Below are 22270 nucleotides of genomic sequence, written 5' to 3'. Positions count from 1 at the left end.
TACCCAGTGTTTTTAGGTCAAAGAAATGAGGATGGGATGTTGCTTCATGGATCAAACCGCATCTATGCTCGTGTTTTAATACTGCACCATTTATCAACAGGATGCTTAAATCACTGGCATCTTACACATTTAGGCAAATGGGGAGTTTGTTCAGGATTTCGAACTGTGCCCAGCAGTAATGATGCGAGTGGACTGATTTCTGTGCCAAACCTAGTGGCTGGAACATTGGCTTAGACACATATGCATAGCACAGCAAGATGGTTGGCAGAGAGAACTGGAAGACAGGGTAGTGCTTTTTATTCTTATTTCTGTTTTACAAATAACAAAATCACATGCAAGCCTGAGATACAAGCCCATGTCAGTCTTTGGATGGCACTCCCTTCTACCGGATAAAAACTGCACCTCAAAGCAAGACGCAGCTTTTGAAACCACGCAGACTTCAGCCTGGGCACTTTGATCGGATCTTTGCTCTCAGGCAAAGCTACAACTGGCAAGGAGTTGGAGGAAACTCTTTGAAATCCCTCCCCGTGGAAAAACAACAACAACAAGAACTTCTCCTTGAACTGTGATGGCAAAGGTTAGGGCACTCTAACTGCACAAGGAACAAAATAACCCTGAGACTGGCGACCATGGGAAGAGTCATTTGCCCATCTGCAAACCCAAGGCCACAAGGGCATGCACCTCAAGTACCTCCTGCCTCTCGGTCATTGCAATCAGCATTTTCCTGACCACAGACATATGGTGGACCTTTCAGGAAACATTTACTTGTCCATCCAATATAGAAATGCCCTCCATACTGGGCATTTGCAGGTACACAAGACAAATTTAGAAATATACCATAAAATGCATTAGAAACATGCAAACTTTTAATCTTCAAGTTTTGCTGAGCATAGAGGCATATAGGTCAAAGAATGATTTGTAAGAGTAGATGTGAGATGAAGATATGCCCTTGGGCACATACTACCATCCAGATCATTGTGATTCGGTGGGAGTAGACCTGTTACCCTTGCTCTTGACCTTACCCTGTTGCACTGAAACCCTCTCTTCACATGTCTCTCTCTCCCAATAGACTATCAGTTCCTCAAGGGCAGGAAATATTTTGTTTGCCTTTGTATACCCAGTGCCCAGCACAGTGCTTGGCTCAGGCTGTTAAATATATATTCAATAAATATTGAATAACTGGACTGAATTATGGGTCCGGAAACATAACATACACCTCCGATGCTGCCAATAACCTAATGTTTACAGATCAAACACAAAACTTCCATCTCTAAAGGAAGATACACAAACACCTTTGTGCTGGCTCCTAGGTTGTGGAGTTAGGCAGCTAAATGTACAATATAGGCGGTGTCTATAAATGCACTCAACAAGTTTAATAAAACACAACACCTGTATACTTTTTCTGCTTCTGCCCTAGGTTAGAGAATAAGACAAGTAGAATATGCCTGCTACTACCTACGTTTCAACGTGCCACCCTTCAAACACTTAATAAACACTCTCCTCATTTCACTCTCTGTTCGAGTCGTCTTCTCAGAGAGGCCTTCTCTGACCACCCTGGTAAATGAGGTCCCCAGGAACCCTGGCCAGCTGGCTCAGTTTGGTGGAGCATGGTCTCCATGCACCAAGGCTGTGGGCTTGATCCGCACATACAAGAATCAACCAATGAGTGCATAAATGGGTGGAAGAACAAATCAATGTTTCTCTCCCTCTCATCACAACAACAAAAATTTACTAAAAACTAAAATAAAAGAAGGCCCTTGGTGCTCTCTAGCAAGTCACCCTGCTTAATCTTCTTCATGCCACAAGTCAATATCTGAAAGTATATGATCATATACATTTATTTCGCCCAAAATGGGAAATGTAGGCAGGGGCCTTGTCTGTGGGGGGGGGCTACTGCCTTCCCTTCACCTACAATTGTAGCCACTCAATAAATAATTGGTGCATGAATGGATGGGTGATAGTCACCAAGTAAGTATTTATAAAGGGCCTGGTTTTATTTTCAAGTATCTTGAATGAGAACCATATCAGCATTAACACACAAGTGACTTAGTGAGGCGGGCAATGACCTCCACACCTGACAGGGATTAAGAGACATGAAGCTTGGCATTATTTTCAGATGAAAGGCCCCAAACTCTTGCAATGGCAGCTTGCTGGGCATGTGGCTTCACAATGGTGACAAAATATCTGAAGAAGAGTCGGGAATGGTATTTAGTATGCCAAGTTCACAAAACCACTTTGCAGGCACTGGTAGCCAGCAACAGGCACAAGGAGATCTTTGCGTCAATTTATAAACCATTATCAGGAGTATCTGTCAAATGCTGAGGCTCCATGTTTTCTGGAAAGTGAGTGTTTCTAGTATTTCATTCATCATTTCTTAGCTATAGTACTCAATAACTATTCATTGACTTGATTTGATTGATATCATCTAAAATATACTTTGAAACTGTTAACAAGAGCACTGCCCCATGGAACAATCTACATGCATCCACAAAAACTGTATGAATTTGAGACAAATGCTGTACTCTAAGGAATCAAACCCACAAAGTAAATTAATTCTTAAACGGATTTACATGCCTAAATTTTTAATTCCTTAGCCGGGATCTTTTCAACTCCAATCTAAGGCGTCTCGTGTGTTTAGTCTAATATCGTCCAATGAGCTTTAATGAGCAAAGTGGTTCCCACTAGAATGAAAACCCAGCTACCCCCATTTTTGTAAACTTCCATGTAAAGGAATCGCTGAACTAATTTTTTTCTGAATTTTTATATTTAATCAACAACATCATTGCCAAAGAAAACCTCTTTTCAAAAGACTCTTTCTCCTGGTTTATAACTTATAATCAGAAACGGGAACTGTGCGTCCGATGGGCTTTAGGGTGTCACATTACACTGCCATGGTGTTGACGCCACAGTTAAAAGTACGAGATAGTTTCCATTAGAAAAATTTTCCCATAGCCTGGTTACCCAGTGAAAAACATTTCCCTATAAAAATGGCCATTCCAATTCATAGGTTAGAAATTATTGTGGGTAGTTTTCTTCAAAGAACATCAACAACTTGATGGTCTTCAGATACCCTTGTGCCTCCGTCAAGTCACATCAGCTGGCTCCAAGTATATGTGCGAGATAGAGTGATGGTAATCACGTACCATTCAAACAAACGAGTTACAATTTTTAAAAAACCTGCAGACTTGAAACCCTGGCAACTAACTTATTTTTATACAGTTAGAGCTATCTGGATTGATTTCTGCTACAGTCTGTTCTGAGCAGCAGGAAAAAATGGACATAGGGCATAAATAGGAGGTCCAGAGCAATCCAGGAAGCTTGAAATAGCATAGACTTCTCACAGTGGATCTTATGAAGATGCACCTTAGCTCTGGACTTCAGTCTTTTATGTCCTCTGGGGGGTAAAGGTGCTTGGAAACCTGACCAGTCCTTACAGCGTGAGGCAACCCTACGTGACCTTCCCAAAGCCCCGCTGTGCCTGTTGCTCAGAGGCCAGCACACTTCACCCTGAACTTCGAGCTTCCTTTAATTGTACACTTCACTTTCATTTTCCCTTAGCGTCCTGGTTTAGGGAACTTCTCTGTTCTGTTCTGAAAACTGGAAATGACCCAAATGTCATCATCCACAGGGGACTGTTTCAATAAAATGTGCTAACCTCCAAACAATGGGAACACACTGCCTTTAAAAGAATGGGTTAGATTGTGTTGTAATGATTGGTCTGAGGTATATTATTAACTTTTTAAAAAGAAAAAAGCAAGTAGCTATCAAAAGCTATAAAGCTATGCATATGTACGTGCTAATAGATGCACGGGGGTGATCTGCAGGACTTTAACTAAACACCAGATAGTGTGGACAGAAGGAAGAGGGTGGACTGCAAAGAACTTTCATTTTCTAGTTGTAATTCTTGCAGTTTTTAAATTGCTCCAACAAGTGTGCATGAATTTTATAATCCAAAAAATTTTTGTTTCTAAGATAAGGAAAAAGGTTGATAAACACTTTAAGGTGTTATATAAATAACATACTAGGGTGAATCAAGTCTGAACATGTGTGTGAACACCTACAATATCTGTGGTTGGAATTCGGTCCATGAACCACTGAAACTACATGGAAATTTTTATGCACATTTGCATTTTCTGAAGAAAAGCTTTCAATTTTTCATCAGATTCTTACAGGTGTCTGAGATCCAAAAAGAGGTCACAAACCATGAGCTTAGCAGAAACCAAGATAGTTGTTCCATACCTCCATTCACTGTTATTAACATTATATCATGGAACACGTTATAACTACTTACTTTCATATTTCCTGCCAAAGGTAAAGTCTATAATCAGCACCGAAGAAGAATTATAAAAGCCGTGTTCCTAGTCTCTGCCCTCATTCAGAGGGGTTCCCAATGCCCTAGGCACAGGATAAGAAGTCACACCAGGCTGGTCACAGGGCAATGAAACCCTACAATCCGGAGCTTGAGGACTGTCATCCAAGGCACAAATAGCCCTGTTTTCTCCAAGTAGATGAGAGATTTGTGAAATGGAGAAGGGGGGCCGGGTATGGAGTGAGGAATGGGGTGTGGGGTGTAGGGGGAGGAAAATGTCATAGTTGCATTTGAATTACAGTGACCTCATTCTGTGAGTGGGGTTAATTTAATCAGTGAAACAAGAGTCACTACAACATCATTATCTGTCAGCCTTAAATTGTTTAAGAGCCTTTCATTTATAAAGGCCCATTGAAATATACAGCAAAAGTCTTGTTGCTATGTTGTATTAATACAGCCTAAACTGGTGTTAAAATCTATGTAAAACCTTGGTTTCTGGTGACTCTTTTTTTTTTTAAACTGACTACCCCCAGATTCCTAGGAATGACATGAGTCCACAAACATTTCACCATCTCTACCTTGATTCCACTGACGGTCTCCAGAGTCAGGTCCGATGGAGTTTCCACAAACCTCGAGATCAAGTGTAGATCAATAACAATTTGTAATTTAAGTAAGGAGTCATGAGTTATACCTGCACTGGCAAAATGAGGAGCATTATTGGTGAAAATTAGGAATAATTCTCCACTTTCCAAATGTGCTTTCCAGGTGGTTTATCACTGTCAAAATAGGCCAACTGTGGATTTAGTATGCAATTAAAGTGTCAGATATCCCAGAGTTTTAGTGCTGACGCTACCTGACTGCACAGGTTTTACAGGCAAAGAAATCGAAGGGGTTCACGTAATCCACCTAAGCCCATCGGTAACCACCATCACCTAATTGTACCGATATCTGCCATACGCAAAGCACAAAACCAGGCACTATATAGAACAAAATTAGTCTCTCTGGGAATTTTACAGTTTAGCTAGAAAAATAAGATAGATAGATGATAGATAAATATCAAGAAACTTATAATAAAAGGCCAAAATGATAGTAGGTAAAAATTATTCCACACTATTAAAATGAAAAGACAGAGAAATCATGTCTACAGGAGTGATAAGGATGAACCTCACAAAGAAATTAGGATTTAAACTAAATCTTAACAGATTCAGGTTTTGATTGTCAAAGTAAAGTATGGGCATATCTACAGACTATGGCGGTATTACAGCCAAAATTTGGAAGATGGAAACACAAGGCTTGGATGGCAAGAGAATGAGAGGGGCAGAATGAGTAAACAAATTAGGCTGAATGGACTAGTCTTGGGTAGGGAGAGAAGCCTGAGAAGTTAACAAAATAATGAACATGTGTTGAACTCTTACTATATTTAAGACACTTTAAATGCATGAGTTTATCAGATCCTCAAATGAGTTAAGTATCGTTAGTCTATTAGTAAGAAAACTGAGGTACAGAAAGATTAAGTAGTTTGTGCTCATTTTACCCAGCTAGTAATAGGATTCGAACCCAGGCAAATTTAACTCACAACCTGGGCTCAAAATCACCACATGCTCTAATTCAAGAGTAGGAGGCTCCAAAAGACCAAGCTTAAGGAATCTGGGTTTCAGCATCAGGCATAAACATTGGGAGCTAGGTATCTGATAACCCATTGATAATGCTTATAAACACAGATCATCACTACTCCAACTCCTCCTCTATAAGCGTTGCATGTCCTGATTTTTTCCAACAATGTTCATTGATACTAGTATGCACTTGCTGACCAGTCCTTTGGCTATAGTACTGTTTTAGATATTACAAAGTTCTTACTTCAGACTTTATTGGGAGTATGCATTATATATATGGTATTCCATCACCATACCTTGCCTTTTTAGTCCTCAGGACTTAATTTTACCTGTTGTTTACCTACCACTTCTGCTAGAAATATAGCTCAGGTTAATAAACAAAGCAATGTTTAAATAAATAAATACATATATTTATTTTTCTTCCCTTGCTGCAGGAAGAATCAATTTGGTCAATTACATACATTCATCCCTTAAAAACTATTTTCTCCATCTTAGGTTTGTGTCTTAAAAATCAATTAGGTTCTCCAGTGTCAGGTGTACAGGACAGGGTATTTGGACCCTTCCAGGAGGCAGGCGAGAACTCTTCCTCTGTTAAACCCACAGTAGCCAAATGACTTCTTCTCCTACTGTGGAAAACCACAGAAAAATGTCTCCTAATGATTTACTGCCCAACCCCTAGCCCACAAATCAAAGAATTGGGTTGAATGAAAAATAAGAAAGAATGGTGGCCAGTGGCTATGTGAAGGGGGAGTGAGTGTTTCAGTTTATTTTCTTAAACCAATTAATGATGAAGCGGCATGGAGGGAAAGAAAGACAAAACATGGCCGTGAAAGACTTTTTTACAAGCTAAATGGCCAGATATCAGATTCTGTAATAAGTACTTCCACCTATCAAAACACACACACATGCGCACACACACAACCTTTGAGATGGAGGAGGAAGATACAGATCTTGAAAATACAAGGTAATATTCAGGAAGGCTTGTGGATATCGTAAAATGTTGGAACTTTAAAAGACCCTTGGAAATCATCTATTCTAGATGTTGCAAACTCGGGGTCTATGACAGAGGCGTCTGATTAGGCCTACAGAATGCTGTTGCTTGTTGCGGTCTTTTATAACGAGTCAACATTTTAAATCAGACAAAACTCACAGAACTGCCTAGATATGTAACTTCTCTTAAAAAGTGGAAGACTTAGCAGCCTAGTCCCCCTTGCACAAATGGCTACTGTGAGCTGGAACTAAGAAGCAGCTGTTGCTTTTAGAGAAGTCTTGAATTCCCAGCTTGCCAGTCCCCACCACCCCCTCCTGTTCTGAAATACAAGGATGTCAAAAACTGAATAAAAATCAGAGTTCAGTGCTCATACCCACCTTGCCTACCCATGTATCGTACCTGCCAATTCCTATAAGCATTTGAGTTCACAAGCTCCACTTTAGTTCAGTCCCCTCATTTAGAGAAGAGCAACTCAGCTAGGGTAGTTAAGTGACTTACAGAACTCACTCCACAAAAGTAAAAGGTTCACACACAGTGGATCCTGATCTAATGACAACTGGAAAGTATGCGCAACTCGCTCTAGACTGTGCACACACGATGTCAAAATGTATGGAGCAACAATGTTGAAATTTCAAACATTTCATGTATACAGTGCCCCCCAACCCCCTCAAAAAAGGGCAAAGATTCTCAAGTTTGTGAAATACATGTTTTGCTTATTTTGGCTTGGTATACACAGTTAAACCTAACTGGGTGAAAACAATACAGGGAGGAAAATAATGTGTAAAATTTTTCTCTTCTGAAAATGTAACTGATCTATCAGAACAAGAGTGACTAAGATTTACTGGGTGAGCACTTGAATACTTTGCATAAATTTACCCTATTTAACCCTCAGAGCAGCCCGAGAAGGGTGGTATTGTTACTCCCACTGCACTAGCAAAGATGCTGGGGCTCAGAGGCATGCCCTACCTTCAAGGTGACCCCACAATCCAATCAGGGGTCACACCCAGATTCAAGCACTGATGAGCACATTTGTAATGTTCTTATGAGCAGGGCACATGACTTGTCCACGCTCACAGAAGGGTCTCCTTGATATTTGTTTTGCAAGCCTGCCCATTGCCAAAGCCCACCAAGTGCTATGTGCAAGGACTTGCGTAAATGCCATAATCTGAACAGCCTTAAAATACAAAATTAATTCCTTTAGGCTGGTTCTTGAACAGGCTAAGAAAGCTTTGGTTCCTCTTGTTATATAGTCAGTGACCCCTAGGCAGGTGTCTGCTAAAGGAATTAAGAAAATCTCTTTTCTAAATCAAATTTCTCCTTTAGAATTGTTATAAAAGTTAGTAGTCAAGGATTTGGCTGATATACAAGCCAAAAGCAAGTTTGCTAATGAATAAGAATAATAATTAAAATCGAAATAAGAAGTAATTCAAGAATGAGAGCTTTTGAAGAGTCAGGAATTTGATTAAAAATTCAATTGCTTTTTTTCTATAATGAAACAGTTCTTTAACCACAAAACAGCTTTTATAATAATGCAGAAGAATATGGTTCCAAGTAAAACACTCCCCCATTTTAATCATGGCTATTATTTTTGAAAATGAAAATGGCTGAGGTCATTGTAATCTATTTTAGGGTTTGCATGGGTTTGGTGGTATTTTTTTTTTCTTGGCTTTGAGCTCTCCATGTTACCAGCTAGATGTTATGGGTTTTGCTATGTGCCCTTTCAAATTCTATTCTTTTTAATAACGTTGTCCTTTATACACATAAATTAGAGTGAATTCCACTTTCTTTCCTAACAACTCCAGATGGGGTCCACACTTTCAAGAGAACTAGAACTTGCCTTTAAAAAAATTGTGTGTACTTCTTAGAACAAGTATGTTCCTAACTGCATTAAAATGCTGTGAATGTTCAAATGCTGAGAGATTAGTAAAAACAGGATTCATGTGGTCCTTTTCAAAACCAAGCTGAAATAGGAGAATAACATCTGTGTATCTACCCCTTCCAACTTACAAAGACAGACACAGATAAAGAAAGAATGCCCAGAAACAAAACTCCATCCGGGCAGAAGTCCACACCTACCAATACTATGGACTGGGGGGACGGCCTATAGATATTCGGTTAAGACACATAAGTGAAGCATTCTGTCCCCTGTAGGACATTGTAGGCACACTTATCACATATGTGAAGACACTATAGTTACACAATCAGGCCTCCTTTTAGATGTGATTCACATTTCACCGACTTTCTGAATTTAGCTTGTTTTTTTATTATAACTCACTATCACCTCAGACAGAGCAGCTCAAGATCCCTCTAAATAGCAGCAACCCAGACACACAAGAGAATGTTCTGGCAAAGCATACACATTGTTAAGTGTTGCATATGAAAATGCTTTAAGCTCTGTTTGTTTGTTTATTTTTTTTAAATCAACTTGCAAGGCCAGTGTAATAAGATGCTGTAGCTTTTATGAAAGGTGAAATAATTTTAAACACAGACACACAATGAGTTTATTTATTTAGAAACTTGTTAAAGAGAGTCTGGGAATTCAAATATTCAATGTTGACATTGTACAGAACTGGCCAGGAGCCAGAATTCAGTCTCCAGAGGGACCCATTGGACAAGGAATTCAGGCCTTTCTCTCCTCCCACTTGAGCTAAATAGGTAGAGGCCATTAGTTATACCCACAGCAATATCTGAACCGCACTCAAATAGGCTGCCCTAGCCAGGGCACTTCAAAGGAGGGCAAGTGTGTTTAGCTTTTTAGTGCTGAACTAGAGCAATATGTCACACTTTTGAAAGAGTTTTGTAAACAGTTTCTTCCTTATGTAGAAACAACTCTGAAGTTTCTTGTATGGCATGTAAGCAAAGGTAATTAACAAGGATTATACTTTTTTCATTTACTGGGGGAAAACTAATGCCCATCTGTGTGTGGACCGGGGTATCAGAGAAGCACACTGCTTAGATCTTCCTTTCTCCCTCTCTCATTTTCTGTTCCATTCATTTATCTCTTTTTACCCCCGTCTGCACACTTGTTCTCACTATGCAGCCAATTTCCTTGAGAATTCCCTGGTAAACTCAGAAGGCCAGAGAGTGGGAAGGGGGAAAAAATCTAATTTTAGAAAGAGAACGGTAGCAAATGGAGTGGGGAGGGAACTAATGGTTCCTACTGGGCAGTTGAGCGGAAAAGAAAAGCAGACCCCACAGACCTTTACAGCATGTGCCCATAGCAGCAGCTTCCTGCAGGGGAGGGCTCACCACCACTCCAAAAAAAATGCACCTGACATCATTACAGTGTGACTGTCTCTGCATCTCTTTCCCAGCCTCTTACTGCTCTGCCAAAGGAGGCTGGCAAGGGACCTGACCTGCTGGTGAGAGTGAATGAGTGAGGTGTGCCTGCCCTCCTCACTCAAGTGGGTCTCTAAACCCCTGGTGTGTGTGTGTGTGTGCCCGCGTGCGCATGTGTACACGGTCAAGGAAAACCCTGCTGGGAGGGAACCCACTGGCCAGTCACCCAGCACCTCTGAGATTGTAGGGTAAGGGGTCTGTCCTCAGCTTAGGAGCCAGGAACTGAGCAGCTGCAGGACAGAGGTGTGGGGGGCCTCCCGGGGCTGGGGGGTGCAGGGTAGGGGGGCTCTGCCTACCTACTCACTAGGGCCTCCCCAGTTCTGCCACCACCACCCATCAGGGCCCAGTTCCTCCTCTGCACCAGTGGGCTTTGGGGAAGGGTGGGAAGGTGTGCCCAGCTCTTAGGTATATAGCTCCGCTGAGTACCCTGGGAACAGGGTAAGAGCTGTTGGCCAGGAGATGACAAGTCAAGTTTCTCCACTTCAGGGCCATCTTCCAGCAGAGACAAAGTAGAAGAGGTGTAAGGACAGAGGACACCAATCTGGGAGTGCCAAGGGCAACTTGGCTCTCTCTTGTCCTCCTTGCTGAGTGGGAACAGAGCCAAGTGTCCTCAGCTATGGCCTTCCAGCACCAGGCTACGTCTGCAGCCCCAGATAACCTGGCCCCAACTTCCAAAATGAAATAAACTCCAAACAACGAGATGTTTAAAGGGAAAATGCTTACACAGTTATCACCCTCAATTTTTACAAGGAAGAAAGAGAGAGGGAGGGAGGGGGGAGGGAAGAAGGAAGGAGAAAGAAAGAGAAATAGAGAGAGAAAGAGAGAGAGAAAGAGAAAGAAAGAAAGAAAGAAAGAAAGAAAGAAAGAAAGAAAGAAAGAAAGAAAGAAAGAAAGAAAGAAAGAAAGAAAGAAAGAAAGAAAAGAAACCGAGAGCTTTCGTGGAATGACGCGCTAATTTCTATTCGATATAGCTACGTACTGAGTGACTGAGTGTCGGCAGAGGAGGCCCAGCCCCGGGTGGTAGGGAGAGGCCTCCACTCTGAAAGCCTGAGACCTGAGCTACCCCGCAAAAGACACTCAAGAACACTCACACCGTGGCCAAGACCTGCGACTCTTCAGACCCTCCGAATGAAAACCTGTAAAGGGAGCCTTTTTTTCCATCCTTCCTGTCTCTGCAGCTAATGAACCGTCCCTTTCCAACAGTGTTCAGGATGAGGAGGGAATGAAGAGCGGTATTAACCCTCCCTTAAACACAGGTTTGTTTTTCGTTTGTTTGTTTTGTTGTTGCGTGTTTTGGCGAAACACACAGAAATGCTGCAGAAAGTCTACACTCCAGGTGCCAAATGGAATAAAGAAGACCTATGCCAGGGTAATGGTGGAGTAATGGCAAATACACCAACTTCCTAGAAGGGGCCTCTTGCCTCGGTGAGGCCAGCGCTTTTCCTCCTCAAAAGCAGTGTAAAGTAAACAACTAAAATGTACTTTTTAACAAAGCTCTTTGTTTTAATGTTTTTTTTTTTAAGATAAAGGAAAATGTAAGTAGGTAGGCATACGAGGGGTGCAAGCTGGAGCCTGAGTGCGCGAGTCCTGCATTATCTTAGGTACTGGGCTGCCAAGGTGAAGAAGCATTTAAGCACGGAGGAAGAAAGGGTCGCCAACTACCTTACCTACTTCAAAACCTCTTTTTAAACAGAGATCAAGTGTACAAGTAACAAGTGCCCCTGAGATTCTTGGGGAGGCAGGAGCTAAGGGGGTCACTCACTGCAAATTCGTTCATTGCAGTCATTGAAACCTTCGAGCATCACTTTAGGAAAGTGGGGTGGGAGGTGGTAGTTCCTTCGGATTTCAGGCTCTAGATAAGCTGAGCAGATCCAACCTCACTCTTTTCCCTCTATTAGGAGAGAATGGGTTGCAACTGGCATTTCTTGCACGGCCCAGGTGCTGTTCTCACTGCTTAAGAAAACGGCTGGGAGACTCCCGAAGCTGCCAGAGTGGGCTTGGCTTTTATTTTTCTTTTCTTGAAAAATAGGAATAAAAGCCCAGGGCTTTAGGCAATACAAATGTCAATCTTCTTGTCTTCCCCTTCTTTATTTTTTTCATTAAATAATTTATTCCTCCAAATGATTGCAACGAATTTATCGGTTTAAACTGTTGTATTAAAAAAAAAGAGCCCTATAAGTTGGAAAACGGGTTTAGCACTCATTCTGAGTTTAACTTCAGTGGGTACTTTCTGGGTCTGTGGTTCCTACTCTTGGTCCATGGGATCCTGTATGGAAGCCAAGACTGCCACAGGACTTGGCCACCAAACAAACTAATTTACAAAAGACAAAAAGAATAAGCAATGGCGAAAACAGCTGTTTCTACGTGATTCACTTTTACTGCAATGTTTACTTTTGCAATTATAAAGGTAGGTTTGTTGTTTTTTTTAAGTATGCTGGTCACACTGCCTCTAACCCCCCAATAAGAAAGAAACTGGTGCAGACAGAGCTGCAAAGTTTTCGATGGACTGCACCGCAGGGGTCACCACGCGCTTGGAAACTCACGCACCACGCGGGGGAAGGAACTAGCGCATCGAAATACAAAAATGCATACTTTTAATTTGATTTCCTTTATTACCCAGATGGTAACTGAAGAATTGCCTAAAGCAGCACCTCGGTCTGAGAAAGGCAGCCGCGGTGGACAGCTGGAGCAGCGCGAGCGGGGGTCTGAGGCTTAGCAAGAAAAGTTTGTAAGAGTTCTTCTCTAGTTAGCAGAAACCAACAGCGGCATCCTTAGAGACACTAGAAACAAAGTTAATGGGTCTCCAACTGCATGAATGACAACTATCACATCAGAAAAGAGGCTTGGTTTCTGGGTATTCAGTGGTCTGAGCCTGGGAGAATATTTTAATACGACAGCATACAGCTTGGCAATTAAGAGTTGAAAAAGTTGCTCAAGAAAATTCGAAGGGTTTTGTGTTCTGCTTTCACTCCTGCGGATACCCGGCATGAGGTGCACGAAGCCGTCGGCTTTCATTTCACAATTTACTCTTGGTTGCAATAGGCTCTCCACCCTCCCCTCTCCCCACCCCCGCCCGTCAACCCTCATCTCTCTCTCTCTCTCTCTCTCTCACACACACACACACACTCCTAACCTTTAGTCGTAATTGAAGTCCCCAGGCCTGCAAGCATATATACATTTATTCCTTCTCAGATGAAAATAAAGACATCGGCCTCATTTAAAAGCAAACAGGAAAAACAGGAATTCCACCGGTGCGCTTTGACAATGTCGCAGCTAAGTGAAATGAACAATATCCAAAAGAGAAACAGATGGACTGTAGACCCAAAAAGCCTTAGATTTAGGTTGATCCCTGAGACCAGGGCGAAAGGAAACGTACTGGAAAGTGGGGGAGTGCTTGGGTGAGCACTGGAAAGGCGCCTAAAGTGACAGCATCTCGCTAGGCTAGACCACGCACTCCCACCGCCAAAGAAATCCAGCCGGCCGAGCCGGAATCTGAGGCTTCCTTCTGCGCGGCTGCCTGCGGGGATACCAGAGGCTGCTGGCATGGGCCGTACTTAGTTTTAATATGCAAGAACAGGAGGGTGAGAGACTAGGGATTTCACTGGGAAAAAAGCATCTCACCCACCACCTCCCACCTCTTCTCCCTCCAGTCCACAAGCAAACCAATTAGTTCTGTTTCCAGCGAGTAGGAAATCGAACAGCGGCCTGTCCTCTCCCGTGGCTGCCCTAGCCCTATATGCCGACACCTCGCAAAGGAGCACTTTAGATTGCCCCAATCTTCGTACTGCCGAGTTCCCTTAGACTCAGGGTAAAAACATTTAGACAAACCCAGTCCTGCTGCCTACAGTCCCGGGTGACACTCGCACCATCTCAGTGTCGGCTTCGCAGACAATGCCGGGAGAAGTCACCCAGCATTTTTTCTACAAGAAGAGTGGGGGGATGGGGTTCCGCCGCCCCCACAGGGAAGAAACCCAATTGCCCTCATCCCTCAGGTCGCAGGCCGCTCCACGTGGAGCAGGCAGGGGGCGCCGGGGAGGGTTAGCGACCCGAGACACGGGCTGGGTCTGGGAGAGCAGAAGCCTCCCGCGCGTCTTCGCAGCCGCCCAAAGTCCTGGCAGCCCGCCCCCTGGGGGTCACTCGGCGCCCCGCCAGCCGAAGCTCAAGGGCCGGAGCGCGCCCTTTCTGCCTCTTTCTTGGTGGCCGCAGTCGCCGCTGGCTGCGCGCCCTTCACTCCCAGCTTTCCGGGAGCTCCCGGGGCCTCTTCTCTCCCCACCTGCCCGCCTCAGCCGGTAGCTCTGCTCTGCCCGTGCACCCCACACACCCTGTGACTACAGCCCCCACCCTCGTCTCCCCCACCCCACCCCCCACCCTAGTCCTCCCGCCGCACCACGGAGAGCACAGCTGAGTGCACAGCGCCCACTACCGCAACCTCAGCTCGGCGCAGCCAGCCAGCCCGCGCAACTTCCAGCGGCCGCCTCGCAACTTTTCCCAACTCCACCACTCCTGCCTGCCGCCGCCAACACCACAGTGGCTCCCTCGGAGCCTGCCACCCACCCCAAACCCCAGAAACAAACCAAGGACCAAAAATGTTCCTCTCCCTAGTCTGCACCCCCACCCTCCACTCCCCCTCCCACACCCGGGACTAGCTGGTTGGCCAGAGGCAACTCTCCTCCGCCTGGGGGGAAGGGGAGGGGAGGGGGAGACTCTCTCATATCCTCACCCCCCCACCCCACACCTTCCCGCTCGCTCTCGCGCTCTCTCTCCTCCCTCCCACCCCAGTCTTTGCTGCCCCCACCCCCACCCCCACCCCGGGGTTGCCACAGCTGGTCCGTGCGCGAGGCTGAGGTCTGCCCGGCTCCTCCGGCGCCCAAACCAGGAGCGAGAATGCGGGCCGGCGGCCGGACGCGAAGGCTGGGACCGGCAGGTTGCTGGGGCTGCAGTGCGCCTGCCCTTCACCCGGGGCCCCAGAGCGACAGGCAGCCCCGCGCTCCCTCCCGGACCGCTGGAGACAGATATGCAAGATGGCAGAGGAGGGGGAAAGCCAATAGAAAAGGGATATTGCACCTACTTGTGGCCAGTTTCCTTGCCCTGCCTTTGGATCTCATGCTGTGCCCAGTCCTGCAGCCGCTGGTGTGTGGTTGGGGTTTTTTTTTCTTGGATCTTTTCCTTCTTTTGCTCTCCCTCTCGCTCCCTCCCTCTTCTCTCTCTCTCTCTCTCTCTCTCTCTCTCTCACACACACACACACACACACACACACACACTTACACACTCTCTGTCTTTCTCTCTTTCACTCTCTCTCCCTCCCTCTCTCCCTTTCTCTCAATCCACACTCGCTATCTCTCCAGCATTGTCAGTTTGGACACCTTCGCACATGCGCGCTAGACGCCCCTCCAACATCTCAGCGCCGCCAAAAAAAGTTTGGAGCGATTTATCACTTTGATTTGGAGATCTTGTCAGATGGCAATCGCCGAGGAGGCGGAGAAAGGGAGCCACGGGGAGGGCCGCGGGGGGCGGGGAGCGGGGAGCGAGCACGGGGAGCCGGAGGGGAGCAGACACTTCGCCCCCCACCCACCCAAAAAAAAGGAATGAAAAGACTCGGGCAGAGTATTGATTTGGTGTTGGAATCACCAATAAACCTGCATCATAACTATTACTGTTTTCCCACTATAAATTGCAGGAAATTTTCTATACGGTCCATACCAAGAAGGAGGGGCTGGGGAGGACTTTTTACATCTTTCCCGTACTAAACAACCAGAAGGACTGGACTCTCGACGAATGACCCAGGAGAAAGTGAGATTCATCCTGAACTTCAGGAAATCTGATGCTGCCGCTGCTACTGCTACCGGAGCTATTGCGGCTTCTGCTCTCAGAGTTGAAAGCAGAATAAATGGTTCTTTCTCGATTTTAGGTATAATGCCAATGCTTGTTGCCACCCTTGGAACATTTTAGTGACCTATTCCCACCAAATAATAATTTTCACCTTTGAATCGCAGGTCCGGGCAAGCTCGGGTATTTGATATCCAAGACCTCCTGCCTTCCCTGAGGTCGGCTGTCACCTTCCGGCCTCCCCCACCGCTGCCCCCAGTCGCCTCCTGCTGCAGCTCAGCCTGCCTGCCATTTTCACTCATTCGCTTAAACCCGCAACCTCCGGGGTCGTAAGAAGGAGGAGGTGGGGAAATCCATCCTCCACCCTTTAAAAGTACATTGTTGAAATTTGCTTTTATTACAGGATTTACCAAGGAAGTGGGGAGCAGAAATGTTCAAGGTAGACTCAATTCCAACTACGTATAGATTTTCTCTTGGTACAACTTCCTTGCATTAAAGAGTTTTGTCCAATACCTTCCATGAGCTATTTATGTCCCCATTAATATCTGTTGCAAATCCTGCCAGACACCATAAAAGAAAATTACAATCTTTTCAGTCTGTGTGCTGCAACAATACATCCTTGATGTTCAAGCTAAAGAAAAGGAGAAAGAAAAGCAGGTCCTGGCCATGAGTTTGGCAAAGACAGGGGAGGGGAAGGAAGATCATTGAGGATGGGCTGTTGTGCCTGTTGTTGTTTATTGTGAAAACCAGGACCCGAGGTGCGAGTGAGCAAATAGCAAGGTTCCACCCCAAAGGGCAGCCATCCATGATTCACAAATATCTTTATTCATGAAAATCAAAATTTGAAGGATTTACCATGGCTAAGAATGCCCACCATTTCTCTTTCTCCAAAGCTGTGTAACTCCAGGGACATTTTGGCTGAAAGATGCAGGTCCCTGGAGAACCAAGGTATGGGTCCCAAGGGAGACAGATGTGTAATATTGAAATGTGAGGAATGGAAGCAGGAGTAAAACAGCTTCCAAATGAAAAGTCTCTTGTGTCCACACACATGGGCGCAGGAGAATCCTACCATTCCTTCTGAGCCAGAAAGGCAGGCGTTGGGGGGGTCCCTCAGTCCTTCTACAATACCTGTTGCCTGTGCATACAGGTGGTGTATTTATACATCTGGTAGGTGCAGAAGCACCAGGCACTTCAACAGTCTGAGTGTGGGTGCCCAGGGACCCGTGAATTTGAGTTCACCTGCTTTTCTGAGTTTAGATGGAGAAGTGCCTTCACTCTACCCAGGAAGTGTCCTTAGAGGGAAAGGAGAAATGGGGGTTGAGAGCTTTCAGAAAGGAGGTAAAATCTCTAGGAAGAGAATACTAGGCTAGCCAGCAAGAAGTTCGTAGAAACTGCTCTAAGGGGTTCTCTGGAGACCCTCACCTTAGGCCAGAGGACAGAGCTGCTGGAGGATCAGGCCCCTCCCAGCCCTCAGACCCTACAGGGCCCTGGCTCCCAAGAGAGGAGGTGGAGTCCCCAATGGATAGGGAAGGAGGGAGAGTCTGACTGGGACATTTCACCTTCTCACACCCCACCCACCCCCAGGAGCTTAAAAATAAATAAATAAAAGGAATTACCAACCTCCCTATCCATTGCTCTCCTTAATTCCTTTCTTCTCATCCCCCAGGGGGTCTGCCTGTGGGTCCCCTTGCAGAAAGGAGGTTAAGAGGAGTGCTGGAGAATGTTCTAGCAAAGGAAGGGACCTAGGACCCAAACCCAAGATTAAATACAAAATCCACAAGTGAAGCTGCAGTTGTTGCTTCTGCTGAGAAATTATAAACCACCCGGCGGGCTAGGGGTGGGGTAGGGGCTATGAAAGGAACTGGGTGGGATGTGGAAGGCTAGAGAATCAAATCTGAGCCCCCTGATTTAAAGATCCCTCTGCCTTCTCAACTTTTCTAGAGAGCGGGGAGGTGGGGACGGGGTGGGAGGGATGGGGTGCAACTGGAGCAACTTTCCGTTCTGGTTTTTGTTGTTGTTGGTGGTGGTGGTGTTGTGTGTGTGTGTGTGTGTGTGTGTGTGTGTGTGTGTGTGTTTTAAGTCCCTGGGGTCGCGATCGCTTCAGCGAATGGGCCCTTTGCCTGGTCTTTAGAAGAGTTTCGGGACAAGAGCAAATCCAAGCGCTTCTAACTGAAATGATAAACACAAAGTCTTCTGTGCCCTTGGGCCAAGCCATTAGGAAAAGACAAAGCATTATTCTTTTTGTTGTTGTTTAAATAAAATACTCCTAATAATCGTCACTGTTATTCTCAAACCTGAATGCTGGCTTTCCTTTCTTTTTTCTCCGGTTCTCTTTCTTTCTTTGTTTATCATTTGCTTTCTCCCCTAAGTGAATGTTAATAAAAGAGCTCAGTTGCTAGTTCAAGTGTGTTTAACCTGGTGGAGCAAACACCCAGCAGCAGCGGACCGCGTTCGCCGCCCGCAGCGCTGCGGACCCTGCGCCAACCCCGGCGAGTTTCCACTCCCAGACACCTGGGCCCCGTCAGTTCCACCTGTCCCAAGTCTCAGGCGTGAGATCCAAGCAGGTGACTTTCTGTTCAGCCCTTAGGATTCCCCACACCCTCTGACGTGACGTTTAAACTGTCGCTGGCCCAAGAGAAAAGAGACCTCCAACCAGTTGACTGGGCGGCCACCCCCCACCGCCCACCTTGCCCTCTCCTCTTGAAATTCGTTTTCTTGAGGGGCAGTAGAATGGATCCTGATGTTTAACTGCGTTTCCTTCCACGGAAGCTAGCATCCTGGAAGCAGTGCCTCTCTTGAAAGTCGATAAGCTTACATGCTGTTCAGATTTGCTTATTTTATTTCTGTCTTTTTTTGCTTTCTGGTTTTTGTGCGGAGGTTGTTGCTGTTGTTAAGGCAAAGCAAGGTGATCAGGACATTGAAGTGAGAGTTGGAAGGAAGATGAGTCATTGAAGAGGAAAAGAGGACAAGTTTACCCCTTCCCCAACTATGTGTCTTTAATTAATGCTAGAAACGACAAAGAAACGATTTTCAATACATTGCCCGCAACAGGAAATTTTACTTTCCTTGCATTATAATTGAACCAACCCCACAGTGTCTTTGGAAGAAAGTTTGAATTCTTTATGGAGTTATTTCTTGGCCTATTGTCTTTGTGCAGTGAACTTTACATCTTGCTATTCAATCGCAAACCTATATCTCCTGGCTACCAGCAAGATTAATTTAATCATTGTAATGCAATTATTAATACTGTTTACCCAACGCTGGGTTTCAGGTTGGCTGTTAAGAAATTAAACTCTCGCTGGGTGACCAGAGCTAGGCAGGGGTTTCTTCATGTTGAAATGAAACAGTCCTCTTTATTTAGTCTCAGAGCTCTAGCTTTTGGCCACCGGCTCAATTAGCCAAAATGGAAACAATTTTCATTCATTGCAATAACTCACTGTTCAGGAGATCGCTTTCAAAATATACACTTTATTATTATACGCTGACCTCGGTGGCGTGGAGTGGCAATAAAAGAAAGAGGCAGGGAGATCTATCTAGCCCCCTTGGGCTATAATTATTAGAAATTAATTGGGTTCAGGACCCTGGGTAGTCTAGCTAAATTAATAGCTTGTCTAGTGGTTTAAATCCGAATTTTTAGTCCACAGGAGAGAAAGAAAGAGCGCTACAGACATGAAATGCAGACCCAAGGGACGCCTGAGTTTACTTGCAAGACCCTCATCTATTAAATAGTGTCCAGAATACATTTGAGTTGGGGAGAGGGGGCCGGAATAGGAGGGGGCAGGACCTAGAAGAAAGAAAGAAGAGAGATGGGGAGGGCGGCTGTGAGTGAGCCAAAAGGTCTCGAGTTGATTTTATTCGATTTTTCTTGCCTGCATTGTTTTCGGGAGGGGTTGCATTTAGGGGTTAAAATACAAACTAAAGATCCCGTGTACTCGGAGCTGTCGTGCCAGAGTAAAAGTGAAAAGGGAGCCTTAGGCAAAAGGAAATTACTGCGAGCCCGCGTGACCTTTCAGGGAGGTAATCAATCAAGTGATCAACAGGGATATTTATCATCGCTATATAGGACTACCTCGTCCTGCTCCGACGGGGTTGGGGAGGCCAGAGGAGGGTGGAGATGCGTGCGCGCCTGCATACACGCACACACACAAAAGTTTAGACAAACCCGATAAGCCTCGAGACAGAACACGTAGGCTTTAATAAATGTTAAGACTGTTCGTTTAGTCTGACATTCATGGAAAAACACACATTCGTGTGCCTACGTAGGGAGGAACCGCGCACATCCCCGCTGCAGTGGCTGCACGGAGGTGTTAACTTTAAACCGTCCACCGTGCTTTGCTCTGAAAGAGAAGCTGGTGGTGAAACTCGCGCTTCAAACGCTGGCGAGGAGAGTGCCGGGACTAGCTTAGCTTCAGTAAGCGGTCTGGGAAGGGGGCTGCCCGCCGCAGGGGGCGCAGGGCAGCCGGGGTGCCCATCTCCGAGGCGCGCGGACGCCGTGGGCCATGGCACGGAGGCAGCCTCTTGTCCTGCGAAATCTTCGCGTTGCCTCAGCAGTGCAACCCCAGAGCGGCGCACTGGAGACCGCCTGCTCCGGCGAGCACGCGCGGTAGGGGTTTGGCGGCCGCGTGTTTTCTGCCCAGTTACCTTCTCTATCCTTGTAAAAACTCGCTGTTTTGTAAATTGCATTTTTGGTCCCGGATTTCTTAGCAAATCGTTAGGTTTTACAATCCTGTTCCCACCCTCTGGTCGTTCAACAACCCCCGCCCAACCTCAGAAGTGTATATAAGGGAAGAGGGGGGCTGGCTTTTAATAATAATGATAATGATATTAAATAGTCAACTTAAAATCTAGACCCCCGAGGCCCTCGTCCAGCTCAGGGATTATAATCAGCAGTTCTTTCGGGAGAAAGTCGGGCTGATTACTGGCCCTGGAGGCTGGGAACTATTTCACTACGGGTTTATGAAACACAGGTTGGAGTGATGCGCGCCGCCTCCCAGGTAGTGAGCCGCCGCTCCTACGGTGTGGGAATGTGGGGCCGCGCCAGGGTAGCGCTTGTTGGCACCAGATGCGGAGCTCTCGCTCTCCCGCCCGTCGCTCAGGCTGCCCTCTCGGGACTCTGAACGGCGTCCTCCCGCACAGCCTAGTCTACGGCGCCCCCGCCTGGCTTGCCCCGCCGCAGCAGCTCTTAGTACTCCCGCTGCAGAGGGCTCCAGCTGTGCACAGTAGCCGCCTAGGCGTGGGGGTGGGAAACAGCTGGAACGCCCCGGGGAAGTGCGGGTTGGGATGGAAAGGAACCCAGCAAGGAGGATTACGAAGCGATCAACTCCGGGAGTTGCTACTGATTTCAGATCGGAGAAGAAGCTTCACGGGGCACAAAATCTCTGCCGGTGGAAACAAGAGCTCCGGAGAGAAACCAGACTGCCTGTGTGCGATGCCCAGGGAAGTTTGGACCGCCTTGGGTCCCTGCTACTGAAAAAAGAATAAACTAGAAAAGTGCTTCTCGAGGTTAAATGTGTGCGTGTGAGGCCTCTGGGGGTCTTGTTTTAAATGCAGATTCTGATTCAGTTAGTCTGGAGTGAGACCTAAGCCGTCTATATTTCTAACAGGCAAAGCCGGTACTCCTCCAAGTGTGGCACATGGGCCAGCAACATCAAGCATTACCAGGACTTTATCAGAAATACAGAATCTCGGGTCCCAAGCCAGACTAACCAAATCAAAACTGGCATTTTTACAGGCAATTCGCTTGAACATTGAAGTTGTGGAAGCACTGCTCTAGAATATGCCTGGCCACGTTTTCTTTAGATCAAGACACCTCTGTGATTGAACCTCATTTCAAATCCTGCTTTCTGCCTTGGTCACAGGAGAGGGTGGCCTCAATGAACCCATTTATTTTTAAAGCTACAACTCGCCTGGCCCCTGACAGAAACTCTTTCCTCCTTCATCTATTGACCGCTGGGCTTAGAGGCCACATGCCACCAGTGAGGCCTTCCTGGATGGCCTGACTGACAACCACCACCCCACTTCCCTCTCACCCACAGTATTTTGCTGTCAAGTGTATGACATTTATTCTCTCTTTACATTGGACTTCTTTGTTTACACATCTTCCTTGGCCTCTCAACTGTAGGCTTCTCCAAAGAAACCATACCTATCTTCTCTAGCTTTGTTTTCTCACTGTAGCATGGAAATAAGTCATCC

At 45.8% G+C, this 22270-nt stretch overlaps 1 protein-coding gene and 1 long non-coding RNA gene across 7 annotated transcripts in view; one reads left to right on the top strand and one right to left on the bottom strand.

The window, feature by feature from the left end:
- MECOM (MDS1 and EVI1 complex locus) overlaps positions 1 to 15459 on the bottom strand; it is a 551952-nt gene extending 536493 nt beyond the window's left edge. For all 6 annotated transcript variants that reach the window (XM_037046581.1, XM_037046587.1, XM_037046583.1 and 3 more), the window contains exon 1: positions 15321 to 15459. In XM_037046581.1, the coding sequence (XP_036902476.1) occupies positions 15321 to 15357 (37 nt within the window). In that variant the 5' untranslated portion in view covers positions 15358 to 15459. The remainder of the gene's footprint in view (positions 1 to 15320) is intronic.
- On the top strand, positions 15294 to 17663 carry LOC118987427 (uncharacterized). The gene is made up of 3 exons (XR_005066561.1): positions 15294 to 15382; positions 15930 to 16160; positions 16246 to 17663. It is a non-coding gene; the product is annotated as an uncharacterized LOC118987427 (long non-coding RNA).
- Positions 17664 to 22270: the final 4607 nt, after the last annotated feature.

This window comes from Sturnira hondurensis, unplaced genomic scaffold (genome assembly GCF_014824575.4).
Source record: "Sturnira hondurensis isolate 20B ecotype Veracruz unplaced genomic scaffold, ASM1482457v3 Scaffold0005279, whole genome shotgun sequence".
Lineage (NCBI taxonomy): Eukaryota > Metazoa > Chordata > Mammalia > Chiroptera > Phyllostomidae > Sturnira > Sturnira hondurensis.
This window is presented reverse-complemented; position numbering and strand designations above follow the sequence as displayed.